At 46.3% G+C, this 21,840-nt stretch overlaps 1 protein-coding gene across 2 annotated transcripts in view; it reads right to left on the bottom strand.

Moving 5' to 3' along the window:
- The window catches only part of RGMB (repulsive guidance molecule BMP co-receptor b), a 28,413-nt gene that overhangs the window by 5,752 nt on the left and 821 nt on the right, over positions 1–21,840 (bottom strand). Inside the window, exons 1-4 of one of the 2 annotated variants that reach the window (XM_043913686.1) lie at positions 21,680–21,836; positions 21,507–21,582; positions 17,551–17,834; positions 11,895–12,403 (exon numbers count right to left, since the gene is read on the bottom strand). In XM_043913686.1, coding sequence (XP_043769621.1) covers positions 11,895–12,403; positions 17,551–17,834; positions 21,507–21,511 — 798 coding nt within the window. In that variant the 5' untranslated portion in view covers positions 21,512–21,582; positions 21,680–21,836. Of the gene's footprint in view, positions 1–11,894; positions 12,404–17,550; positions 17,835–21,506; positions 21,583–21,679; positions 21,837–21,840 lie in introns of those variants that run through there. The other variant, XM_043913684.1, reaches the window with a different exon arrangement.

Raw genomic sequence — 21,840 nt, 5'->3', positions numbered from 1 at the left:
TATTTGGTGATTATAAAGACAGTTTGACAAGTGCTTTTTAGAGGCAAGCTGGGATCTCTTGGAGGTGAAAAGCCTAATTCAAGTAAATTCTGCACCTGAAAGGATTGCAAGTTAATACAGATGGCTACAATAAGAGTAACAAGACTTTTCATACAGCCGTTATCCTCATTTTCAACCAGAACATCCAAATGACTTCTTCTACAACAGTTAAACCATTTGTCATTCCAATCTAACAAACCTCAAATTTAAACCAACTTGGCCTTATTTGCAAGAATTAAGTACTTTTCAGTTTGCCTTAGGAAAAACACAGAGGAATTAGTTTTGTTGGGAAAACACAGCAGAGAAATCCAATTCCAACGAAGTTTCCAAAAAAGCAAGCAAGGGTCAATATTAACATGGATGGAAGAGTTCCCTGTCTCACCAAGTCTCTGCGGTTTTCATTAAACACACCAGTTCCAACTCAGGAGTCATTTCAAACACCTCTCACGTGACTGTCCTCTGCTTTACCTGTAACACCAACAGGTAACTCCCACACCTCCAGAAAATCAGGTAAAGCTTAAAGCTCGACCTCTGTACCACTGTCTACGCTCACAAAATATTCTAGTTTACCTAATGGATTTTTGCCGATCGGTTGAATTTCCTAGGAGTGATATTCTTTACAAGACAATGAAGTTGATGTTTCTTCCTCTGTTAGGTGAGATAATTTGCTCTCAGAGTCTATGTATAGAATCAGCCCTTGAATCAAGATGTTGAGGGTAATGAATTAACCTCAAAGCTTGAGAGAGGTTTCCTGAGTGGTCCTCTGCAGTCTAAGTAGATACTGAAGAGGCACCTAGAGATATAAGCAATGAAAATGTAGCAAACACGAGGTAACAGTACCTGACAAGTCGTGTAAGGGATTTTCATCCCTCATACAATTGCAACCTGAGGTCTTAAAAAGCAAGCACTCAACTCAGCCAGGAAGGGCCAGAAATTCATTTTCCATTTCTATTCTCCTCTTCAGAAAAATTAAATAAAATTTATTCACTTTCAATAATTCTTACTTTAAAAACATTCAAATTTTCATTGAAATGTTTGGAAATTCCACATGTTTTCTATCTCCAACTAGCAGCTATCAGAGGGTCAGAATAGGACATTCAAAATTGTGTTCTAAAGCTCTTAAACAGATAACCTAAAAACAGCTATGCTCTTTACTTTCCCCGTCTCTATGAACTGATCCATATGCTGTAATAACTCAATTTGGCACATCTGTTCTCTGCCACACCATTTATTATTGATGGATGGCATTTCTGTGCATTTAAAACATCAATGCCTTTTGTTAAACCTTCCCCGCCCAGCTCCTCCCAACCCCCACCTCAGACAAACTACTCCAGTCTCCTCATTCATTTTTAATGCTTCACTCCCTGAGATCTTTACCACCTACTGGGTCTCTTAGGAGAAGCAAGACAGCAGCTACAAATCAACCTTTCCACATGTGAAAGGCAATAAGGATTTAGGGTTTGCTGCGAAATGCCAACACTGAGAGGCACCTGCCTCTCCTTTCCATCAGGGGAAAAAAAAATGAACTAAATGAAAGGGAGATCGCCCAGAGAACCAGACACTGCTTCGCCAACCACAGAGCTTCTCCAAGCTCGACGGCCTTGCGCAGGGCTGTGCGGAGGTTTTCAAACAGCAGAATTCCCCACAGGCTGTGCCCTGAACTATTTGTGCTTATCATTCTTTGGAAGAAACACTTATCAGTGTTTAAATCGGACCATTTTGGCACTGCATGTGTGGGACCTTGCTGGAATTCTCTTAATACCAGAACCGGGACTTTCATAGACAAGGGGCCCCAGCTCTCCGGTTAAGATGGGCCGGCAAACCAAACTGAAAATCACAGGAAATCAGCCTGGAGCACAGGGAAACCCAATGTTGATAGGTATCTAGTTAAAATTTTGCTTGGAAAAAAAATTTTTTTTGCTTGTGTTAAGAAAACTAAGATTAATTTTATTTCATGTAATTAGCTGATGTGTCTACTTCCTCAGATCCTCTGGGTGCAATTATAGGTTGAAAAAAACAGATGACTTGGGAGAAATCAGAGAACGCAGTGCCCATGGCCTTTGCACTCACCGGGTCAGCAGCATACAGCCTCTACTTAGCTCTCAGAGCTTAAGCACAAAGGAGATCATTCCTACGAGAGCGTGTGTTTCAAAGAAATAAACACATGTGCTCTATTGCCAGCTCTAAAACACGTCATCTTAACTTGAGGGGGCCAATGTTTCTCAATGCTGAGAAGTCCAAGACTAGGAAGCTCCGAGGCACTAAGGAAGGATCTCGGTTAGGCTGGCGAGAACTCTGGATTTTGCTCCTTTTTATGAGGCAGGAAATAAAAGCATATTTGTCTAGAATAACTTTCTGTTTGAACAATTTCATACAAAGCCTAGAAGAGTACATGGATCATACTTAAGGAGGTCAGTAACTGATGTCATTGATCATTTTCCTGAAAAACTAAAAACAAACAAACAAAAAGAAACAAAGAAAAAAAAAATCTGCCAGGAAGGTGTGAACAAATGTAACTTTACCACTGCAATTCAGCCTAGCATCAGCTATCTACCTACAGGAAGCCTGAACTCAACATCTACAAAAGCACAGTTTAAGTCATTTCACTGGGCCAGGCCAAGATAGCTAACAGAAAGACAGCCGTATGTGTGTTTCAGAGGAGGGTGGCAGAAGAAATTTCCCTCTAGACTCCTTTTCGGGCTTGAATGAGACTACAAAAATCTATAAGCTCCTAAAGATACCCAAGTAGGTTTCTCTGTCCTCTTGAGTTTCTTTCCATCAAGCTCTGCTGTAGCAGGACTCACAGGATTCCAGAGACACAGAATGGATCAGACTTATTTATTCTTCAGGGCTGCCCTAGGTAATACATGAAGGAACAAGGGCTGCCTTGGCTGCTGGAGGGTTCTTGGCAGCAGCTGGAGAAAAGAAGAAACCCAACCAGAGGAGAAGGACACCCACGGCTGAGGCTGCTAGGGTGGTCCAGGGGGGAAGCATTAAGCTCGGTGGCTGGAAAAAGCATGAGAGAGAGAGAGAGAGAGAGAGAGAGAGAGAGAGAGAAGCAGGCCCAGGAATGATACATAAAAGCGACAGGCGAAAAAAAAAAAAATGTCGACATCCAAAGAGCAATTTTTGTACACTTAAAACAAGGAAGACTGGAGACATAAATAGGCTCAGAGGCAGGGAAATGGGCCAGCTTCCTTGTGCAGACCAGAGGCACGAGGTGCTGAGTTTACAGGCAGGAGGGGAGGCCTGGGGTGCCTTGGCCGACCCGGCGCCTGGGATGCCTTGGCCGACCCAGCACCTGGAGAACTCCAGAGGGACCTTCTTGCTTGTGCCTGGTCTCTGCACTGTGAGGAGGCCTCGCTAGACTTCTAGATGGGAAGTCAGGCGCGTGGGGACAGTTTTCCAGGCCGAGGCTGCCGCTATGCTTTGGAAAAGTGAAAGTGAAGTTGCTCAGTCGTGTCCGACTCTTTGTGACCCCATGGACTGTAGCCTACCAGGCTTCTCCAGCCATGGGATTTTCCAGGCAAGAATACTGGAGTGGGTTGCCATTTCCTTCTCCAGAGGATCTTCCCAACCCAGGGATCGAACCCAGGTCTCCCATATTGCAGGCAGACGCTTTACCCTCTGAGCCACCAGGGAAGCCGCTGTGCTTCGGACCAGAGGCTAAAAATACTACAGTCACTCAGGGGCAGGAATCTGTCCTGGCAGGTCTGGCTTTCTGGGATCCCCCTCCTAAGGGGGTGGAGGGTGCGGACACACAGATCCCCAGGCTTTCACAGCACCTTGGGTGAACGCTCTGGGCCAAGGTTCAGCACAGCTGTTTCCCAAACCTACGGGGATTATCAGGAAATCACAGCCCCTTTGATCGTATTTCAGCTTGAGGAGGTGATTTCAAAAGCAAAAGGGCTTAGAGGTCTCACAATGCACTCACATTCTGTCACTTCCAAGTTCAGTTTCAGGTTCCCAGGGCTATTTAAAAAAAAAAAAAGGCAAAGCCCACTCAGGAACAAGGTGGTTAGAGGTGGTGACCATATATTCCAAGAAGCCAGTTAACTGGAAAGTTCCAAAACAATATCCTTCTGTCTTCATTTTCCTGAGGCAGGGAGTGGGGAAGGCATGGACCCCACATAAACACACATGTGTGCTTGTGTGTGTACTCACACCTCTAAAAGGAAAGAGCAAACACTGACACCCTTTTCAGGGGCCCACGCAGAGCAGATGAGAAGTTAGCCTTTAAATGCTGGCACATTAATCCTATCCGCAGTGTGCAGAAGTCAGCTCCAGCAGTGAGACAACCTCACCAACAGGAGCTAAGGTTCTTTGGGCTCCGGCTCTTAAAATAACCAGCTCATGAGCTCCTCTCTCCACAGACCCAATTTCATCTGAAGTTCTTTCTAGACCCAACAGCAACGGGCTTTCACTGCAAGACTCCCCCGTGAAATTCTGCATCTTCGATGTAGGCTGCCGTTCCTGTTATACTCAGGACAAGCGGAGCAGCTTAAGAAGTCCTGAAGTTACCCCACCCAGGAGAACACCACATCCAAACCAGTGGAAGAGCAAGTTCTACGTGCAGTCAAAACAAATAAAGACGAAATGGGTAAGGTAGCAGCTTCCATTGTTCGCCACTGTAGGTATGACTTTTTACATGCCACATTCCGTAGGGGCAGAAACTGTTTGGTTAGCATTAATTGAAGCCAACAGCAAAAAAAAAAAAAAAAGAAAAAAGTTACCAACCATCCAATGTTTCCTGCTTGCCCCTTCCTCTCAAAATGTTGACTCAAAGAAAATTTAACAGGGCAGAGAGAGACATTTGGAAATGTGACAGAAAAACAAGTTCTAACTCTCAGCTGTGTATCAGACTTGGCTGGGTGCCTCTGGTTCAAACTATGGAGGAGGGTGGGTTTGTTTTAAAGCAGCAGAGGCCCAGAGCACCCGCAGGGAATTCTGGCTGGCTCAGGCAGGCGCTGGGCTACTGCCACTTACACCCGGGGCATCCTGAGGGTCCTTTCCATCCTTCCAAACCACATCTGGGAAGGAGACGCTGGCACAGACAGGGATTCGAAGTAGAAAACTGACAAGGTACACAGAGACAAATTTCATACATTTTTAGGCAGTTTTCACTGACATCTTATATGTTTCTTCCTTCCAGGGAACAGAAAAAAGATAGAAGCCTAGTTATGCAGAGTACATGTGACTTGTACGGACAAAATGAAGGCAGATCTTGTTTGGAAAAGTACGGCCTCAAGAATAACCAAGGTAGGCCTGTTTTCATCCCACAAAATGATCTTTCACATTACAGATACATCATGGAGCTAAGAATGTCTCCCCCTTTTCTTCTGCTTCCTCTGCCCAAATCCACTTTCACCTGCAGGTAGTCTGCTGAAACTCTATGAAGCGAAGTTGAATAGTTTCTGGGCTAAGACCTTAAAATCCAGTACAAACCAGGGCTATGCAGGAAACAGCAAGGCCCAACAGGAATACTACCACCTGGAACAACTACAGCTGATTTCTGTTCTTCTAGGAACTATTCTTTTAATATTGTCTTTACAATAAAGAAATTCAGGGAGGATAAGGATTATCCAAGACATGAGTCTTAAAGATGAGACAAAACCCTGAAAAATCAACTTAACTAAGAACTGGTGATTCTGATGGTCAACTACCCTAGCAAGCTTTTGGGTATTAAAGATCAACTACCTTTCAATAACAGCAACCAGGGTTCCAGACCCTGCTAGGGTATCTCAGAGGAGTGAGGAAATCTGGGTGTAGGTGAGGGTACACTTTGACGGCAGGAGGTGAAAAGGGAGACGGGACCAAGTCCTAGGAGTAAGAACACTGACCTGAGATGGTGGCCAGTGGGCAGTGTTATGGCCGAGGTACAGCGGCCCATCTCTCCGGCCCAACCTCCTGGTCCTGACCCACCGAGGCAACTTGCAGCACTTGGAGCCAGCCTATAACGTAGGCCCCCAGTGTTCTGAAAAGAAACCCTAAAAACAGCCCCCCCGCCCCCCGCCACAAACCCCAAAATTCTCCATGACATGAAGGCAGCAAAGTTTAGTTATGGGCTTAGACTAAGGCCGAGACTACATTTACCTTGGCACCTCCCAGACACGATAGGTCCTTCAATGCTTGGGGTTTCCAATGCAACACTAAATAGTACATTTTATCAGAGAAATGAGCACAGTATGCTGCACAGGGAGCTATACAACTGCAAACTTCTTTCCCATCTGTTCCGCAATATATCTCAACAGTATATCTTAATATATCTTGCAACTTTTTTTTTTAAACATTTCTGCAAAACAAGGAGGGCCAGGATGAGATGCAAAACTTAAAGATGGCAAGAGTTATCTGTATTAACAGATAATCATAACAAATCAGATAATACATAATCAAAAACATAATCAAATCAGATTTTAAGGGTTAGTTACAATGAATCTGCAAGGAAACTTGTGCGCTCCCAGAAGGAATCTATATTCTCAAAAACAGTGTATTGCCTCTATAACAGTGTTGCATGCAAGGACAGTGTCCATGTATTCAAAACCTAATTCTGTACACAAGAGGATGAGGCATCTTCCTTAGTGGACAAAAAAAAGAATGATCACCACTGTGCAGCTCACAGAGTCTCCATAAAGATACTAAAAACATAACTGGTTACAAAAACTTAGCTACAAAAAAAATCCACTAGGCTTAGGGTCAAAAGAGGACAGATTCCCAAAGCCTGATCCAGAGATATGCCTAAAAAAAGCCGATCACTGGAAGGCTCTGCAACAGAGGCACGTCTGGCTCCGACTTTATAACCAACAGAGAATGACCCAGAACATTGGTTTCTGTGCCCACACTCTCCTGCTGAACAGGGCATGCTTAGGGGCATCAAAAGCAGGAGAGGCCCCAACTCCTGCTCTAGGACCCTACAAGGGAAGGGCATTTCATCACCAGGGAACACTGTGGGCAGCAAGCAAGAATGGAGCCCAGGAACTCAAGCCTTCCTGTATCTCCAGTATCATCAGCCAGCGGCGATTTCCAGGAAAATGTCCCAGCAAGTAGCCAGAACTCCAGAAGTACAGATATTTATGGACTTTGAAAGATAGGCTCTCTTCTCGTGCTCTGGATAGCACAGAGCCCTGCTGCCCGTGGGTTACTGTAGCTGGGGGCTCATGGCAGCAGCAAGGACATACGAAGCACCTGAGTGTCCGCTCACCTGGCCTGGTCAAGCAGAAGGAACACGCCTCCTCCCCAAACCAAACTGCCTGAAGGTAAACCACCTTCTCTCACTAAAGGATGAAGTACAGAAAGATCTGAAGACCTATGAAGGATGGGCTGTCATCTCAATCTCCCTTCCTACTTATAATTTTGTTTCCCTGACTTTGAAGAATAGGATAAGCAAGCTAGAATGTTGAGAAAGGACATGATTACATTGAAACAAAAGGTTTGAAAAACAAAGCAAAAGTACACAAATTATTTGTACAAAATAATTGTTAGAAGTATTGCCACTGTTTGTTGGTTTAGTTGCTCAGTCCTGTCCAACTCTTGCGACCCCACGGACTGTAGCCCGCCAGGCTCCTCTGTCCATGGGATTTTCCGGGCAACAGTACTGGAGTGGGTTGCCATTTCCTTCTCCAGGGGATCTTCCCGACCCAGGGATCGAAGCCTGGTCTCCTGCACTGCAGGCAGATTCTTTACCAACTGAGCTACGAGAGAAGACCATTGTTTAGATTTGTAATAAATGCATCCTTGAAATTTTTGGGAAAAGGAAATCATTTTAAAAGTACCTGAAAGATTGGAGATTTTCATACATGTTACTAGAACTCCATTTGTGAAGTGCACAATCTTTTTATGAAACAATTCACACCAAAAGTGCCTTCTGCAATCATGGGCATCTATAATTCCTTCTTAGATCCACATAAACAGGGATACCTAAATACACAACATGAAGTGGAGACTGAGGGGCAGGCAAAGAGAACGTGGAAGAGAACGGACACTGCCCAGCATCCTCTACAGATGATCTGGTTATTTTTCTGAGGCCCAGGAGAGAAAACAGCTCTGTATCCCCTGGAGCCCCAAACACAAGCAGTGTTCCTTCCCACAGAGCCAACCCTGCCCGTTCTCAGCCCGTCCCCTCTCCTGTCTTCTGCAGAGCATCTGCAGGCCTGAAGCTGCCCGCCTCTCGCAGCCAAAGGTGGGGAAGGCAGCCCAGAGGGGACAAGGATCTCAGCAGAGGTGTGTGCAGGTGTGCCAAGGAGCCCTGGCCGCCCCCGGGGTGGGGAGGGGGGAGGAACAGCCCCAGTGCCCCCTATAGGAACACATCGAGCTAGCCAGGTGGCCGAGCCCACAGACTGCGGGGAAGGCAGGGAACCGGACAGGCTGGCGCTGGGCATGGCCCGGAGCCTCAGCCCTGAGAAGGCATACCTGTGCACACAGGAGCGGGGAGAGGACGTGGACCAGGGGGATGAGGCCACACTGTCAAGCACTGCAGGCCTGGCCAAGGAAGGCTTAGCCAGCAGGAGGAGGAGGGATGACAGAGGATGAGATGGCTGGATGGCATCACCAACTCAATGGACATGAGTTTGAGTAAACTCCGGGAGTTGATGATGGACAGGGAGGCCTGGCATGCTGCAGTCCATGGGGCCGCAAAGAGTCGGACACAACTGAGTGACTGAACTGAGCAGAGATGACTTCGTTTTCCTTCCCTCTGTTGTTTAGATTTCTTTCCCCTCTAAGCTTTGTCTTTCCGTGATGAAGGAAACCTGGGTGTTCAGGGGGCAGGCAGAACTCACAAAGACAGCCTTGAAGATGATGGCCTGCTCAAGAAGCCCACGGCCCCAGGACTGAGTTGTCTGAGCAGAATACCTGAGTCCAGTGCTTTACTTGAGTGCTGAGGGTGGTGGGATGATAAACACCCTTACCCGATCCTACTCTGGCTTAGATACGACAGTTTTAGCATCACATTTTTTTCATGGCTTGTGTGTGTGTGTGTGTGTGTGTGTGTGTGTTAGCCACTCAGTCGTGTCTGACTCTATGGGACCCCAGGGACAGTAACCCACCAGGATTCTCCAGGCGTGAATACTGGAGTGGATTGTTTTCATTGGTTAGAAATTTTTTAAAACTTTTATCTTGGTCCTGGGTACAGCAAAAGGAATTGCAGTGCATGATTTTAGGTCTTTGTTTGGTTTCACCAGCAAAGGTCATATGAACATGGAGAGAGGCCCTCAAACAGTAACCTTCACATGCTTTTGGGGGGTGTTGGAGAGAGTTACAAAAAGAGACAAGAAAAAAACAAGAAACAAGCACTGGAGGTCACGAAGCCATGGAGTAATTTGTTGCTGAATAGCATGGCCACCAGATGTGGGGAATACTTCCCCATAGGGCAATTAAAGACCAAACATTCTCCTTGTCTGCTTGAATTTACGTTAAAAGATAGAAAACTTTTTCCTCTCTCTTTTCTGGAAAGGGTAAAACCTTTGATCCTCACCAAAGTGAGGGAGAAAGCAAATTGCACTTATGTATTTACTAAAAGCTATGATAGGTTCAACCACAACTAAAATAGAATGATCTAAAGTACTTCAGTGTCAACTGTCGCATTCATATACTATGAATACTCATAAGGCAACCAGCTATCCCCAGGTATTTTCAACATGACCAGTAAAAAGTACAGAATTTTGAAAGGCCGAACACCAAATCAGAGTGACATGTGACTGGATAGAAGGCCTGGAAAATAAACCTCTGGGCTTGTGAAAAGAAACAACACAGCTGACCCCTGAGCAACAGGGGAGTTAGGGGCAATGAGCCCTGTGCAGTTGAAAATCCACATAGAACGTTACAGCTAGCCTTCTATATCCAGAGTTCTGTACCCAAGGATTCACCCAGCCAGGGATCATGTAGTACTGTAGTATTTACTACTGAAAAAAATCCACATATGTGGACTGGCTGGGTTCAAACCCATGTTGTCCAAGGGTCAACTATATTTTCCCATGCACATAGCACTTATTAATCTCAAAAGTATCATGTGAAGGCTATCCTTCCAAGACCTCAATTATCTGCACAAGTGATGATTTTGTGCATTTTCAATGGAATTGCCTTCTTGAATTTTCAGTGTCATGTCTTTTCAAAAACTATTCCCAGGTTTTATTCCCTTTGAGTCTGCAATGATGAAATGTTGCTCACTGCTTGTCTTATGACTTTGCAACTATTAACTTCATAACATATAGCAAATACATAGTGTAGTATACAGACAGGAAAAACTATCTGTACACTTACAAAAACCAGAGGAAGAAAAGTTTATTTGAGATATAAGATTTGGAAAGGCAAGCTTGGGTTTCATTGGGAATTGAAGTGTAAATAGTTTTAAGTTCCCCTAAGATGTCTAGACCAATGTATAGTCTCCTTTGTTCAGGGCGATGACTTCTAATCTTAGATTTGTGACACCCTGGGCTGTCTCCATACATCCTCTGGAAACGCGCTAGAATTCCCTCCACAAAAATGCTAAGTAAAATAATTTAAATTCACTTAAAAACTATGCTACATATGTTTGGAGGCAAGGCCGGATGTCCTGGAATCAAGAGAACAGTCGTTAAGTATTATAAAAGCGTGCTAGCTGTCAATTACATTTTAGTCTAAACCAACTGATGAAGAGGTACAATAAACAAATGAAATCACACAAGATAAGGAAACCTGTATGTGTGATTTTATAGTTGGAGGAGACAGCGAAGGAGCTGGTTCTTGTTGTTACACTTTTTAAAAAAGTAGAAAGATTTTTAAAAATTTGTTTGTTTATGGGTCTGCCTTGCTACCTGCAGGCCTTCTCCAGCTGCCCAGGGTTGGGGGGGCTATTCTCCAGTTGTGGGGTGCAGGCTTCTCACTGCAGTGGCTTCTTGTGTTGCGGGACACAGGCTCAAGAGCTCTGACTCAGGAGCTGTGGTGAGTGGGCTCAGCAGTCTGGAGGCATGTGGGATCTTCCTGGACCAGGGATTGAACCTGTGTCCCCCGCACTGGAAGGCGGATGCTTCTTCACCACTGAGCCACCGGGGAAGCCCCTGGGGAAGCCCCTGGGACACCATGTTTCTGGAAAACCCTTCTGGACCTCTTTGTTTACTAACGCCTGAATCAGCTTGGCCTGACAACTGGAAACCCAGTCACAGCTCCTCGCCACCTGTTTGCACTAAGGCTCTGGGGCCTTAACATTGGCTTCGAGGATCTCTCTTCATCAGTTTCTTTAAAACGAACAAACAAATAAACACCAACCACAGGCAATGGCAGCTAGACACGGTAAGCTTAATTTTGACAGTTTTCCCCTCTGGTTGACTTAAATTTTATCCTGAGGTTACACGGAATTAGGTATTACTGCTCTGCAAAATCCACTTCTTAACTTCCCTGGTCACCACGTTTTTACGATAGCTTCCAAGTTTCCAATAAGATTTCCTGATGCGTTGCTCTCTTAGACTTCACAGCGTTCTTTATTCAGAACACCCACTGCAGTTGTCTGACAAATCTGAACATGGATTTCTTCAAGAGCCACACACATCTGCACTCAAAAATGACATCACTGGAAAAAAATAACTTTTTTTTTTTTCATTAAACTGGCCTGCCTTTTCCCTAGAGAACCCAACTTCACTGTTTCCTTTTTATTTTTCATATCATTGCCTATTTAAACTTAGACCCACAAGAATTCCAGTGAGAAATTTTTTTTTTTTTTACCAAGTAATTTTCATTTAATCCTCCATCCACCTTGTGTGCCGAGCTGACCAACAGAAGTTCCTTTTAAACAAGGTCTGTTGAATCATGCTTCAACAGTCGTCTGAAGAATCAAACATCTGAAAGTTACAGAAGAAAAGAAGAAGAAGAAGAAAAAGTACACTTGCCTTATTTGTCGCAGTAGCACTGGATCCGGGGACCACGGGCACATTCGTCACTTGAACCGAAAGATAATTATTGTCTATGAGTGGCCAAGCCCCTTCCACTTTGCATGTCTGGAAGTGATCCTTGAAAGTTCTAAGGTGAGGGTCTCCGAACAAGCCACAGAAAAGGTAATTGGGAGGGCTCTGGTCCCCGCCCCTGTGTTCCCTGGCTCCCGCGTGGCTGTGATAGTTACAAGGGTCATGGGTCACTTCCGGGTTGGTAGACGACGTGGGTCCATCCTTGGAACAGTTCCTCTGGCTCATGAGGTCGCTGATACCCAACACAGCAGAATGGTAGACTAGGTTACCACGGCAGGCTTTGGAAGTCCGCTGGGTGCAGCCAGCATAGGCCCGCAGAGCCTTGCAGAACTCAGAGTCAAAGCCATCGACGGCGGAGTTCAGGTGCGAAGTCAGGGACACAAAGTCCGTGGTGCATTTCTGGATTCGACACTGGGCCGGCTGCTGGCAGTCACCTAGGAGAAAGAAGGGTAAGACCGACTGTTTTTAAAAGGCTTCACAACTTTCTGAGCTGCGTGAGAAAACGACATTCTCCTCTGGGAACTTGGTTCTATTTCCTATACTCCTATTTTAAGAAGGCCTTCAGAAATAGGGTTGCATTGTGGCTTCTTGGGTGGCTTCTTGGCCTCTCACTGGGAGAACTACTGCAATGCAGATGGTTAACTTAGCAGCTAAAACAGGGGCCCTGGCGAGTGAACAGGAGTTTAGCCAGGTGTTCTTAGGCTAAACTACAAGGGAACGATAAAGGAAATATTTTATCAACTTTGCTCTTGTTTATAGATTTTGAGAAAGGTCCCTTTGCTCTAAGGCCAAGTCAAAGATGGAAACTTTGTTTTGATTTTGAAAATTGCGTAAGTAATTTGCTTGGAAAAGCACTGTCCGTACACAAAACCATGAGTAAAGCCTGTCCACCTCGGGGAGGGGAAACAAATTATAGCGTGATTAGTAAAACACCCTTACCCGATCCTACTCTGGCTACAGGGAAAGAGTATCAGGAAAAAATCCAGGTACTAAGTTATCCTGTCTTTCTTGAGAAATGTTTACCAACAAGTTGCATATAAACTAACACACATAATCCCCTGGTTTCTACAAAGTGTAAATGATCCTTTGAAAAAGTTAAGTGACTGATTTGACCAAGCTAGGTATTCACTATCCCATAACATCAGTCACCCCAGGATTCTAGCTCCTCAACAGTTCACAGTAAAAGTATACTAACTCAAAATGTACACACACTGACAGCGGATCCCAGCAACTATGTTTTTTTCTAGAGACAGAACCAGAGACAGAATTCTTTGAATATATATAAAACTACTTTTCCCCCTTAAATCAACAATTCTCATAAACTTAATGATTTAAGCAAAGCTAACATAAAGGAATGAAAAATCATACGATTACTGCCCTACTATTTAAGCAGTAAGTTTTCAAATTATGGTTTACCCCTAACTTCTTGTACAAAAGTTTGCAAAATCTCTCAAAGCACAAGACCCACAGTGAACTGCCAATACTAGGTCAGTGTGTGTACTCATCAGTTTAATGTTGTATTCCTTGAAATGAGAACACCAAAATCATGGAAAAGAAAAACAATGTTCTTTATTGTCCACCTCAAATTTGATAGAAATGAACTGTAACATGTATTTGTGCTACCTGTACATTCTTTATAGGTATCTCAACTATGGAGGAGCCTCAATCTCAAGTCTTAGGTTCCTCATCTGAGAATTAAGTAGGTTGTTCTAAAGTAAATTCTGTGATCTTTTCTAGGCATGAAAATATCCGAGGGGGTCCATCAGTCAGTAAAGTATTATTAAATATGTAATTATTCAAGATTTAGGCATAACAAAACTTCAGGATGATATCAAGATTTAGGACATTATCTGATAAAGACTTAAAACTAACACTAATAATCATCGTAGAAAGATATTTTAGTCTTTTCAGTAGTAAACTGCCTTTCAATGAGTGAAATAGCATGTAATCTTTGTTCTAGGCATCAGCTGGGAAAACAAGGAGTAGAAGATGACAACCTCATAAGACACTTCCCCAACCATTCCTAAGTTTCCAAAACCAAAAAGGGAAAATGTAGTCAAGACTGGATATCTGACTTAACACAAGTAAAAGAGAAGATTAAAATATTTTACTATTTTGGAGCTGTGAATTTACAGCTATTACTTAAAGGCACTAAATAAAAATCACAGATACATCTTTATGCGTGTGGCCTCTTTTTTGTTTTCTCATTCCAAAGTTGACAAAAGCAGCTCTAGTATTTATAGAATTCCTCTCTACAAAGTAGATCAAATCATCTTTCAACTGTTTTTACTCAAAAAGGCAAAAGTGGAAACAAAAAAATAAGACCAGCCAACAACCCCGAAAGTGGCATTAAAGCCATTTTACAGATGGGAAAATCAACACAAAGGGACACCAAAGGCCTTGTCCTGGCTGGACTGTAAACTGCCAGCATGAAGCCCAGCACATAGTGCCTTTCCTCAAATCTCATCTTCATTCCCCCAACAAAATTTCTGATTCTCAAGACAGTACTTTATAGCTTTAGAAAAAAAAAAAAAGACGTCAGGAACAGCAACATCTTTTCTCTTTTTCTTTTAAAATCAGATTCACAGCAAGCAGTAAGCAAGAAAATAAATATATGAGCCAAGGCTCATTCAGTAACGAAGAGCTTTTGGACAATGCATAAATGACAGCACAAGAACTTTCCGCTAAACTTGCAGTGCCTATTCTGTTCTTTTTATGGTCTATAAAATCTAGCCGAGTGTACACTTACTTATAATTATTTCAAATAGTCATAAAAATATCAAAAGTAAGACCAGCAGATGCAACTGTTTAGAAAGGAAAAGCAGAATCTAGACTCCCAGATCCTTTTTTGTTCCCTTCCTCCCTTCCCCATGCCCTTTTTCATAGCAGGTAGGGGCTGATTCCTTTGAGAAATCTCAGACAAAACACAGTTCCTTGGATTCCTATGTTTTGGATGAGGTTTCTAACAGACTTTTTAAATAGAGATGGTGGGATGGAGGAGGGCTACCCAGAGAGAAAGTGCATGTGGGTCAGCAGTTTCAGCCCCATCACAGGCTCCTGTATATAATGACTAATTTGCAGCATACACCCAGAAATACCCAGGCTTCATGAATTTATAATGACAATGCACACTTTGCCTGTAAGAGGCGGTAAAGTAAGCCTCCTGTCAAAATGCCAAGACAATGCAGAGCAGAAACAATTTCAAGGATGCAGCCAAGAAAACCATGAAGTGTATGAGTAAGCAAGGAACTCCCATACTGGATCTCCATTCAGGAAGTGCAGAGGTTTGCTTCAGGAAAAAAAAAAAAAAAAAGAAAGACTAAAAGTATTCTTTTCATTTCCCAAGGGCAGAATTCAAAATCTGCAGCTACAGATCTATTTTTTTCAAATCATACCATCTATGATGTGATCGTATTTTCATCCCAGTAAATGAAGTTTACTAAAGGATTTGTTAGTCTAGAGCTCTCATGAATGATCCAGACACGAAGACCTCACCATTCAAGGTGGTTTCTGCAATGTCAGGCCTGCATGGGTGAATCTGCAGCCCAATCATCAGATTATAATAAAAGAAATGAGATATGCTGAAATGAATTAAGTGAAACGGAGAGCCATCTGGGGTGTGGAGGCAAATTATAAGGATCCAGGCATAAAACATATGGGGGCCCATCTGTAAAGAGCATGAGGTGAGGCTGGTTGCTCTGAGGAGACACAACCCCTGCATTTCAATAGCACCATTCTTCAAAGAAATCTCTCAAAAGGAGCCCTCTTTCCTAAAACCAGATTAATTGCTTCATTCCAACAAGCTATCCACAGATATCACTCACCACAGCAACTCTGGGTAGAATCTAATGGGGACTTCAGTGTGAGCACATTAGGATACAGAGAGGAGTTTCACATTCCAAGTTCTTGAACTAAGGCACCTTAATTTTCTAAACCTTTAAACCAACTTCTTAGGCCTTTCAGAGGCCATAGAAGAAAGCTTCAAGGACCACATTCCAATCCTGTTACAGGACCCTGTGGCAACTAAAGGAAGCAATATCCAAGCAGTCAAGAGGGTCACAGTCCTGCCCACCAGCTCAATTTCCATTTCAAGAAATCTACACTTTGACACTATGGGCACTTTTTTTTTTGTTTTTAATTTTTTTCACACAAAACACTCCTGAATATATTTTTTGACACGTCATAAAGTTTTCCATGCAACCGTGAGCAGACTGACTTTACTAAGGTTCTAAAATCACGAATTAAAAACCCTCATCATTGTAAAACTTGCTATTTACACTCTCTATTAAGACTTCAGTCTGTTTCCACAAGTGACAGTGTTAAAATGCAGCTGTTACATCACAATGCAAAGTTACGCAAAACTAAATTTAGTCATCTGCTCAAATGTCACATTTTTTCCCCATTACTTAAAAGACCTCCCGGATTTTTAACACCGCTGGTATGACTTAATAAATAAATAAAAATTAACTCTGGCACAGTTGGGTGGCATTACAGTTCAGTATTCTCCAGATCAGAGGGTTGTGATTGCTGCCCCACAAATACAGGACAAAAAGATCTCAAAGGATAACCTATCTAATGCTCTAGGTGCTCTCAAACTAAAAGATAAATTGTCTTTTTCAATTTGGCATTGAAAAAACTTTTTGTCTAGATATGCTCCTAGGGATGGTACTTATTTGTAAAGGGCGTTCTAGACGTTTTCCCCCCAGATTTCTTGAGCTATAACTGACATATATCTTTGTGTTAATTAAAAGACCTTAAAAAGAAAAACAGGCAATACACGCTGGAAGGCTCATCGTCGCTAAGACGAAAAGGTTTTACTTCGCTAAGAACAGATTCCTCACTGCTGCTTCCACCAAGGAGGTTCCCAAAGGCAAGAGATCGGTTACTCTCCTGGGAACTCCTCAAAACACGCGGCTAGCCACAAAGCACGAAGTTTTTCCAAAGAGAGGGTGAAAGCTGAAATTAAAAGAGGCTTTCGCAAATATGAAAGCGATCCCAGTTTAAAGAAGTCCTTAAGTGACTTCGAGATGAACCCCCAGGTTTTCAAACGGGTAGAATTATCTTCCCATCGGGTGCCATTTCTTCGCCTCGACGCCACCCCCAACTCCAGGGCAGCAGCAGCAACCAGGCTCCTCGTCTCCCCAACCTAGGAGGCGAAGGCGGCGGCGGAAACCTGATCCCAGCCTGACTTTCAGTAAAACACCCTTGCAGAGAGCAATAAGGCATCCGAAACGTTGGTCTCGGGAGCGCAGCCCCCCGCCCGCGCGCTACATCTTTGATAAGTGGCTGCGGGAGGAGAGATCCATCCAGGGTCCGAGCAGAAGGCGGGGACTGCGGGGACGGCGGGCGGGAGGCAGGGCGAGAGGCCGCTCCCGTGTGCCCCGGGCGCGCCGCTCGGTCGGCGGGTGTGTTCCTGCGCCGCGCCGCCAGCCCGGCCACGGTGCGGGTCAGGAGCTGCGGAGGCCTTTCCCGCCCCGGCCAGCGCCTTCTGCCCCCCGGGGGTGGGGGGATCGGGGAACCCAGCCACCCCCCAACCCTAGAGGCGGCTCCCACCCGCCCCGCGCGCGCGTGCCCCCCGTACCTGCAGGAAGCAGCCCGAGGCTGAGCAGCAACAGCAGCAGCGCCAGGGGCGGCGGGCCGAGCCCCGGGCGGCGGCGGGGGCGGCGGCGCGGCTCAGCCCCGGCTGCAGCGGCTGCGGAGGCTGGGGCGGCGGCGGCGCAGGAGGGCGATGCTGCTCTCAAGCCCATGCCCGTCCATGCAGCTTTCGTGGGCTCCGGCGAGGGCGGCGGCGAGGGCGCCGTGGCGGGTCCCGGGCCGGGGCGGCGGCATGGGCCGGAGGGCGCGCCCCGCTTCCTCTTCTTCCTCCTTCAGCCCCGCGTCGGACGCGGGCCGCCGCCGCCGCCGCCGCAGGAGCAGCAGAAGCGAGCCGGGTGCCGCGGGCGGAGCGCGTCGGCGGCGTCGGCCGCGGGGAGCGGAGGCATCGTGGCGGCCGGAGTCGGCGGGCCGGCGGAGGACGGGCGGGGAGGGCGGAGGGCGGGGAAGGAAAAGACACAAAGACAGTGAGCGAGTGCGAAGCCCGGCCGGCAGCGCGCGCGCGGGGCGTCCCTGGGCCAGCGTGGGCTCGGCGGGCGCGGAAACGCACCGGACGGAGCCCCGAGCGGCGGCCCGCAGCCGCCGGCGGCCCCGATCGCTCTGTGCCGCCGGGCCCCCCCGCGCTCGATCAATCTCAGCCCCGCACTGCCGCCCCGCCCCTCCCGAAGCCCCACCAATCCGCGCCGGCCCCGCCCCCGCCCCGCCCCGCCCACCCTAACCCCATTGGCCGAGAGGCGGGCCCTCTGGACTCAGACGGTCACTCATAGGGCCCCAAGCGCCCGCCCCGCCCCGGCCCCGCCCCTCCAGGGCCCCGCCCCCTGCTCCCAGCCTCCCCGGGGTGATTCGAGTTCCGCGTCCAGCCTGCCGCCAGTCGGGTCGGCGGCGCTGCGGCCCAGCCTCCCTGCTGCTGGTTGCGGCCTCCGCGCTCCCCTCCACCCTCTCCTGCAATGTACTGTCGCCCCGCGCCCAGTGGAGACGGGCGACTGCAGCTCCGTCGTTACAAAGGAGCCGGCCTTTGGCCTCTCCGAGGAGGAAAGTGATCGGGTTCGACGTCCCTCTCCGTAACGCATTTAATTTAGATCACCGCTCCCCGACCCTGTCCCTGCCCTATGGCCCTGGCTCCTCGGAGGAAACGGGCGCGTTTATGCCTAGCGCCCGGCGGCAGGTCCCTTCGAGGCCAATCGCATCTGCTGAGCCGCCTTCTGAGCCCGCTGCGGACTTTTCTTTTTAAGTAAGTTCTTCAGTTCAGTCGCTCAGTCGTGACCGACTCTTTGCCACTCCATGGACCGCAGCATGCCAGGCCTCCCTGTCCATCACTAGCTCCCGGAGTTTACTCAAACCCATGTCCATCGAGTCGGTGATGCTATCCAACCATCTCATCCTCTGTCGGCCGTTCTCCTCCCGCCTTCAATCTTTCCCAGCATCAGGGTCTTTCCAAATTGAGTCTTTTTTTTTTTTTTTTTTTTTTTTTAGTAAAGTCAACGCCTTCTGAACTCATTCGGGACTTTCGGTAAAGCCAGTCGCTTTGGAAATGCGAATGTGACCCGTGGTCCAGAACGAATCGGATGGCCTGGGAAGGTAGCCGCCAGCTCCCTGGTGGGGTTCGCGGGCAGCTGTGAGAGGCTCTGGTGTTCCTGTCACTCTGACATTTTTCCCTTCCTGAAAGCAGTTGGGGAGGGGGGGCTGAGAGTAGGGGGAACGTCTACGTGTTCTGTTACACTGTAGTTAGATTCATGAGGATAGTGAGTTTTTAATGCAGTGTAATTTTATACCATGATCTGTTGTTGCTCCGTGGCTTTTCCACAAATGTTCATCGTCTATTAGCAAATTAATTCAATAGCAGTTCCGTTTCTACTTTTGCGATGGGATGGTTCCAAAAATGAGAGGGAAACCAATTGCTGGCGGGAAAAGAGGCTTCCAGAGATACAGGAAAGCATGTTTTATGAGGTCGATGATAGGTTCCAATTTGTTATCAGCAGGTGTGAAGTGGTATCTAATCTCAAGAATGGCCTCAAAGGCCAGGAACCACTTCATACTGTCCTCGTCTTTGCCTTTCTCCAACAGTCTAGTGTTCTTGCCTGGAGAATCCCCTACACAGAGGAGCCTGGCGGGGCTACAGGCCGTAGGGTCGCAAAGAGCCCAACACGACCGAGCGACTTCGCGCAGCAGCACCGCAAACGGCAATGGGCTGCCGTTTTAAATTCACTTATATCCAAGTCGAAGTCTGCAACTCTACCTGCTACATTACTCAGAATCCCTAATTTAGGAATTTTCGTATCAACCACGGACATGTTAGTATTCCACATGTTAAAAAGTGCCAATCAATGGACCAGGAAAATTGAGGGCAAACTTTCCATCGCTCCAGCTTACTCATTACACACGTTCTGAATTATACAAACCACTAGCTCCGTAATGAAGGATGCCTATCTATTTTTACTGCAACTTTTCATTACTTAGTTATTACATACTGTGATGACTCAAGTGGTAAACACACCTTTCACTGCCCACGATATAACCCAAGTCTTGTGTGTATCCATAATATGCTTAACAGTAGCTTCAGAGTTGCCTGGAGAAATGACTTTGGGGGGGGGGGAGTTATGCGATATGATTTTTAGGTGATACTGTGAAGTAAATACTGTTAAGCCCCAAATTGATTTTCTTGCAATTACTACATATTACTAATGAAATCAAGTCAATGAAACCCTGGTAAACCTCTTTTTCAAAGTAATCAATGTAAACAGCATCTTTCAAAGCATTTTGCTAACAAAGACTAATAGTAAGATGTTTCCTCTTCCTTAACCCAAGATTTAGTTCGACTCCTATGAAAGAAGAATCCCACTTTATTGGCCATACTTTAAAACATGTAACCAAGAGTTAAGGGTCAAATTCAGTTTAGTATGAGTTTAGTTTGAGTTCAGGAGTTTTTTCACTCCTGATTTTCTATAATTTTCCTCCGTTTCCTCTTCTCCCTTATATCCTGTTCCTCAAGTACATGGTTGCTCTAGATTTTACCAACAGAGGGCACCCCCGAGTCACTGCACGTCCTAGCGTCCTGAAATGAAACTATTGTTCCTTAGAGGAAAAACTTCATTTCTTTTGAGGCGCTTTATTGCTCCTCTGTTGTAAACGTTTGACAAGCCCAAGATTTATACGCCTAAGAATTCACTTTTTATTGCTGCATAAGTGTTCAGCATGTTAGAGGAAAATGTTAATTTTCACAATTAAACCGCAAGGTGGTTCCTATTTTCAGGACATTAAGGTTAGTTGACACATTCGCCGGGTACATTCGGACTGTTAACAAGATCCCAAGTCAGCTTGGGAAGCAAGAGCGTGGTGAACGGTCAATTATAGCGAACCCACTTCCCCAGCTAGTATGCCACAAGTTAAGGAGTCTTAAGACTCTACAAAGAAAAATCTAGAGAGGGAGCTAGAACACAAACATAAAATCGATGACTTATAAAAGTTTTATATTTTAATATAAAAGAAAACCGTGACGTGACAGCTTGCACAACTCAAACAAATCCACCCTGTGTCTTGCCCCTTGTATTCTTTCTTCCTTCCTCTTTGTTTTCAGGAAGAAAAGAGGAAAGCAGAACAGTACAATTAGGGGACACAGGAAAGCATCCCACAGTATGCAGGTGCCAAATGGGTAGAAACAAAACACATGCCAGCAACATTAATGGATTCTAAACAGACGTGGTTTCTTTTCGTGAACATGATGTCTAACCCCTGTTAATACCCAGAATCTCCATTTGCAGAGATCTACCAGGACCCTCTTCTAACAGACCACCCCGGGGCAGAGGAGCCAGGAATCAGACCCAGGGCTGCGATGTGTGCCACCCATTTTCGAGGAAAGATTCCCCGCTGTTCTTCCCCGGCAAAGCCGGGGAGAAGCAGCCCGGAGCCCTACGGCCCGGCGGCTAGCGGTTTGTGTATGGTACTTACATCATTCTTAACCCTTCCGCTCCTGGAGGGGGCTTGGCGGGATCGGGGGACCCCTGAGCTCCGGAACACGCAGCACCTGGGTGTGACAGAGGAGTTCCAGGGCCGGGGGTGAGCGCTGCGCCCCCGGAAGGAGAGGGCCCGGGGCGTGCGTGGGGCTCATCACCCGCTCGTACCCGACTGGCCCCCGCGATCCCTGCGGGCTCAGCCGCGGCTCGCGCTGCTCAGAGCGGCAGGTGCAAAAAGCATTTGGGAGTCGCTTGCCAGCGCGCGGAGGTAATGCGCTTCCTGTCCATTTATCTCAGGAAACCAGCGCAGCCTTCCCTTCCAAACAGAA

The sequence above is a fragment of the Cervus elaphus genome, chromosome 9 (assembly GCF_910594005.1).
Source record: "Cervus elaphus chromosome 9, mCerEla1.1, whole genome shotgun sequence".
Classification (NCBI taxonomy): domain Eukaryota; kingdom Metazoa; phylum Chordata; class Mammalia; order Artiodactyla; family Cervidae; genus Cervus; species Cervus elaphus.
The sequence above is the reverse complement of the archived record's forward strand: the minus strand, read 5'-3'. Positions and strand labels throughout refer to the sequence as shown.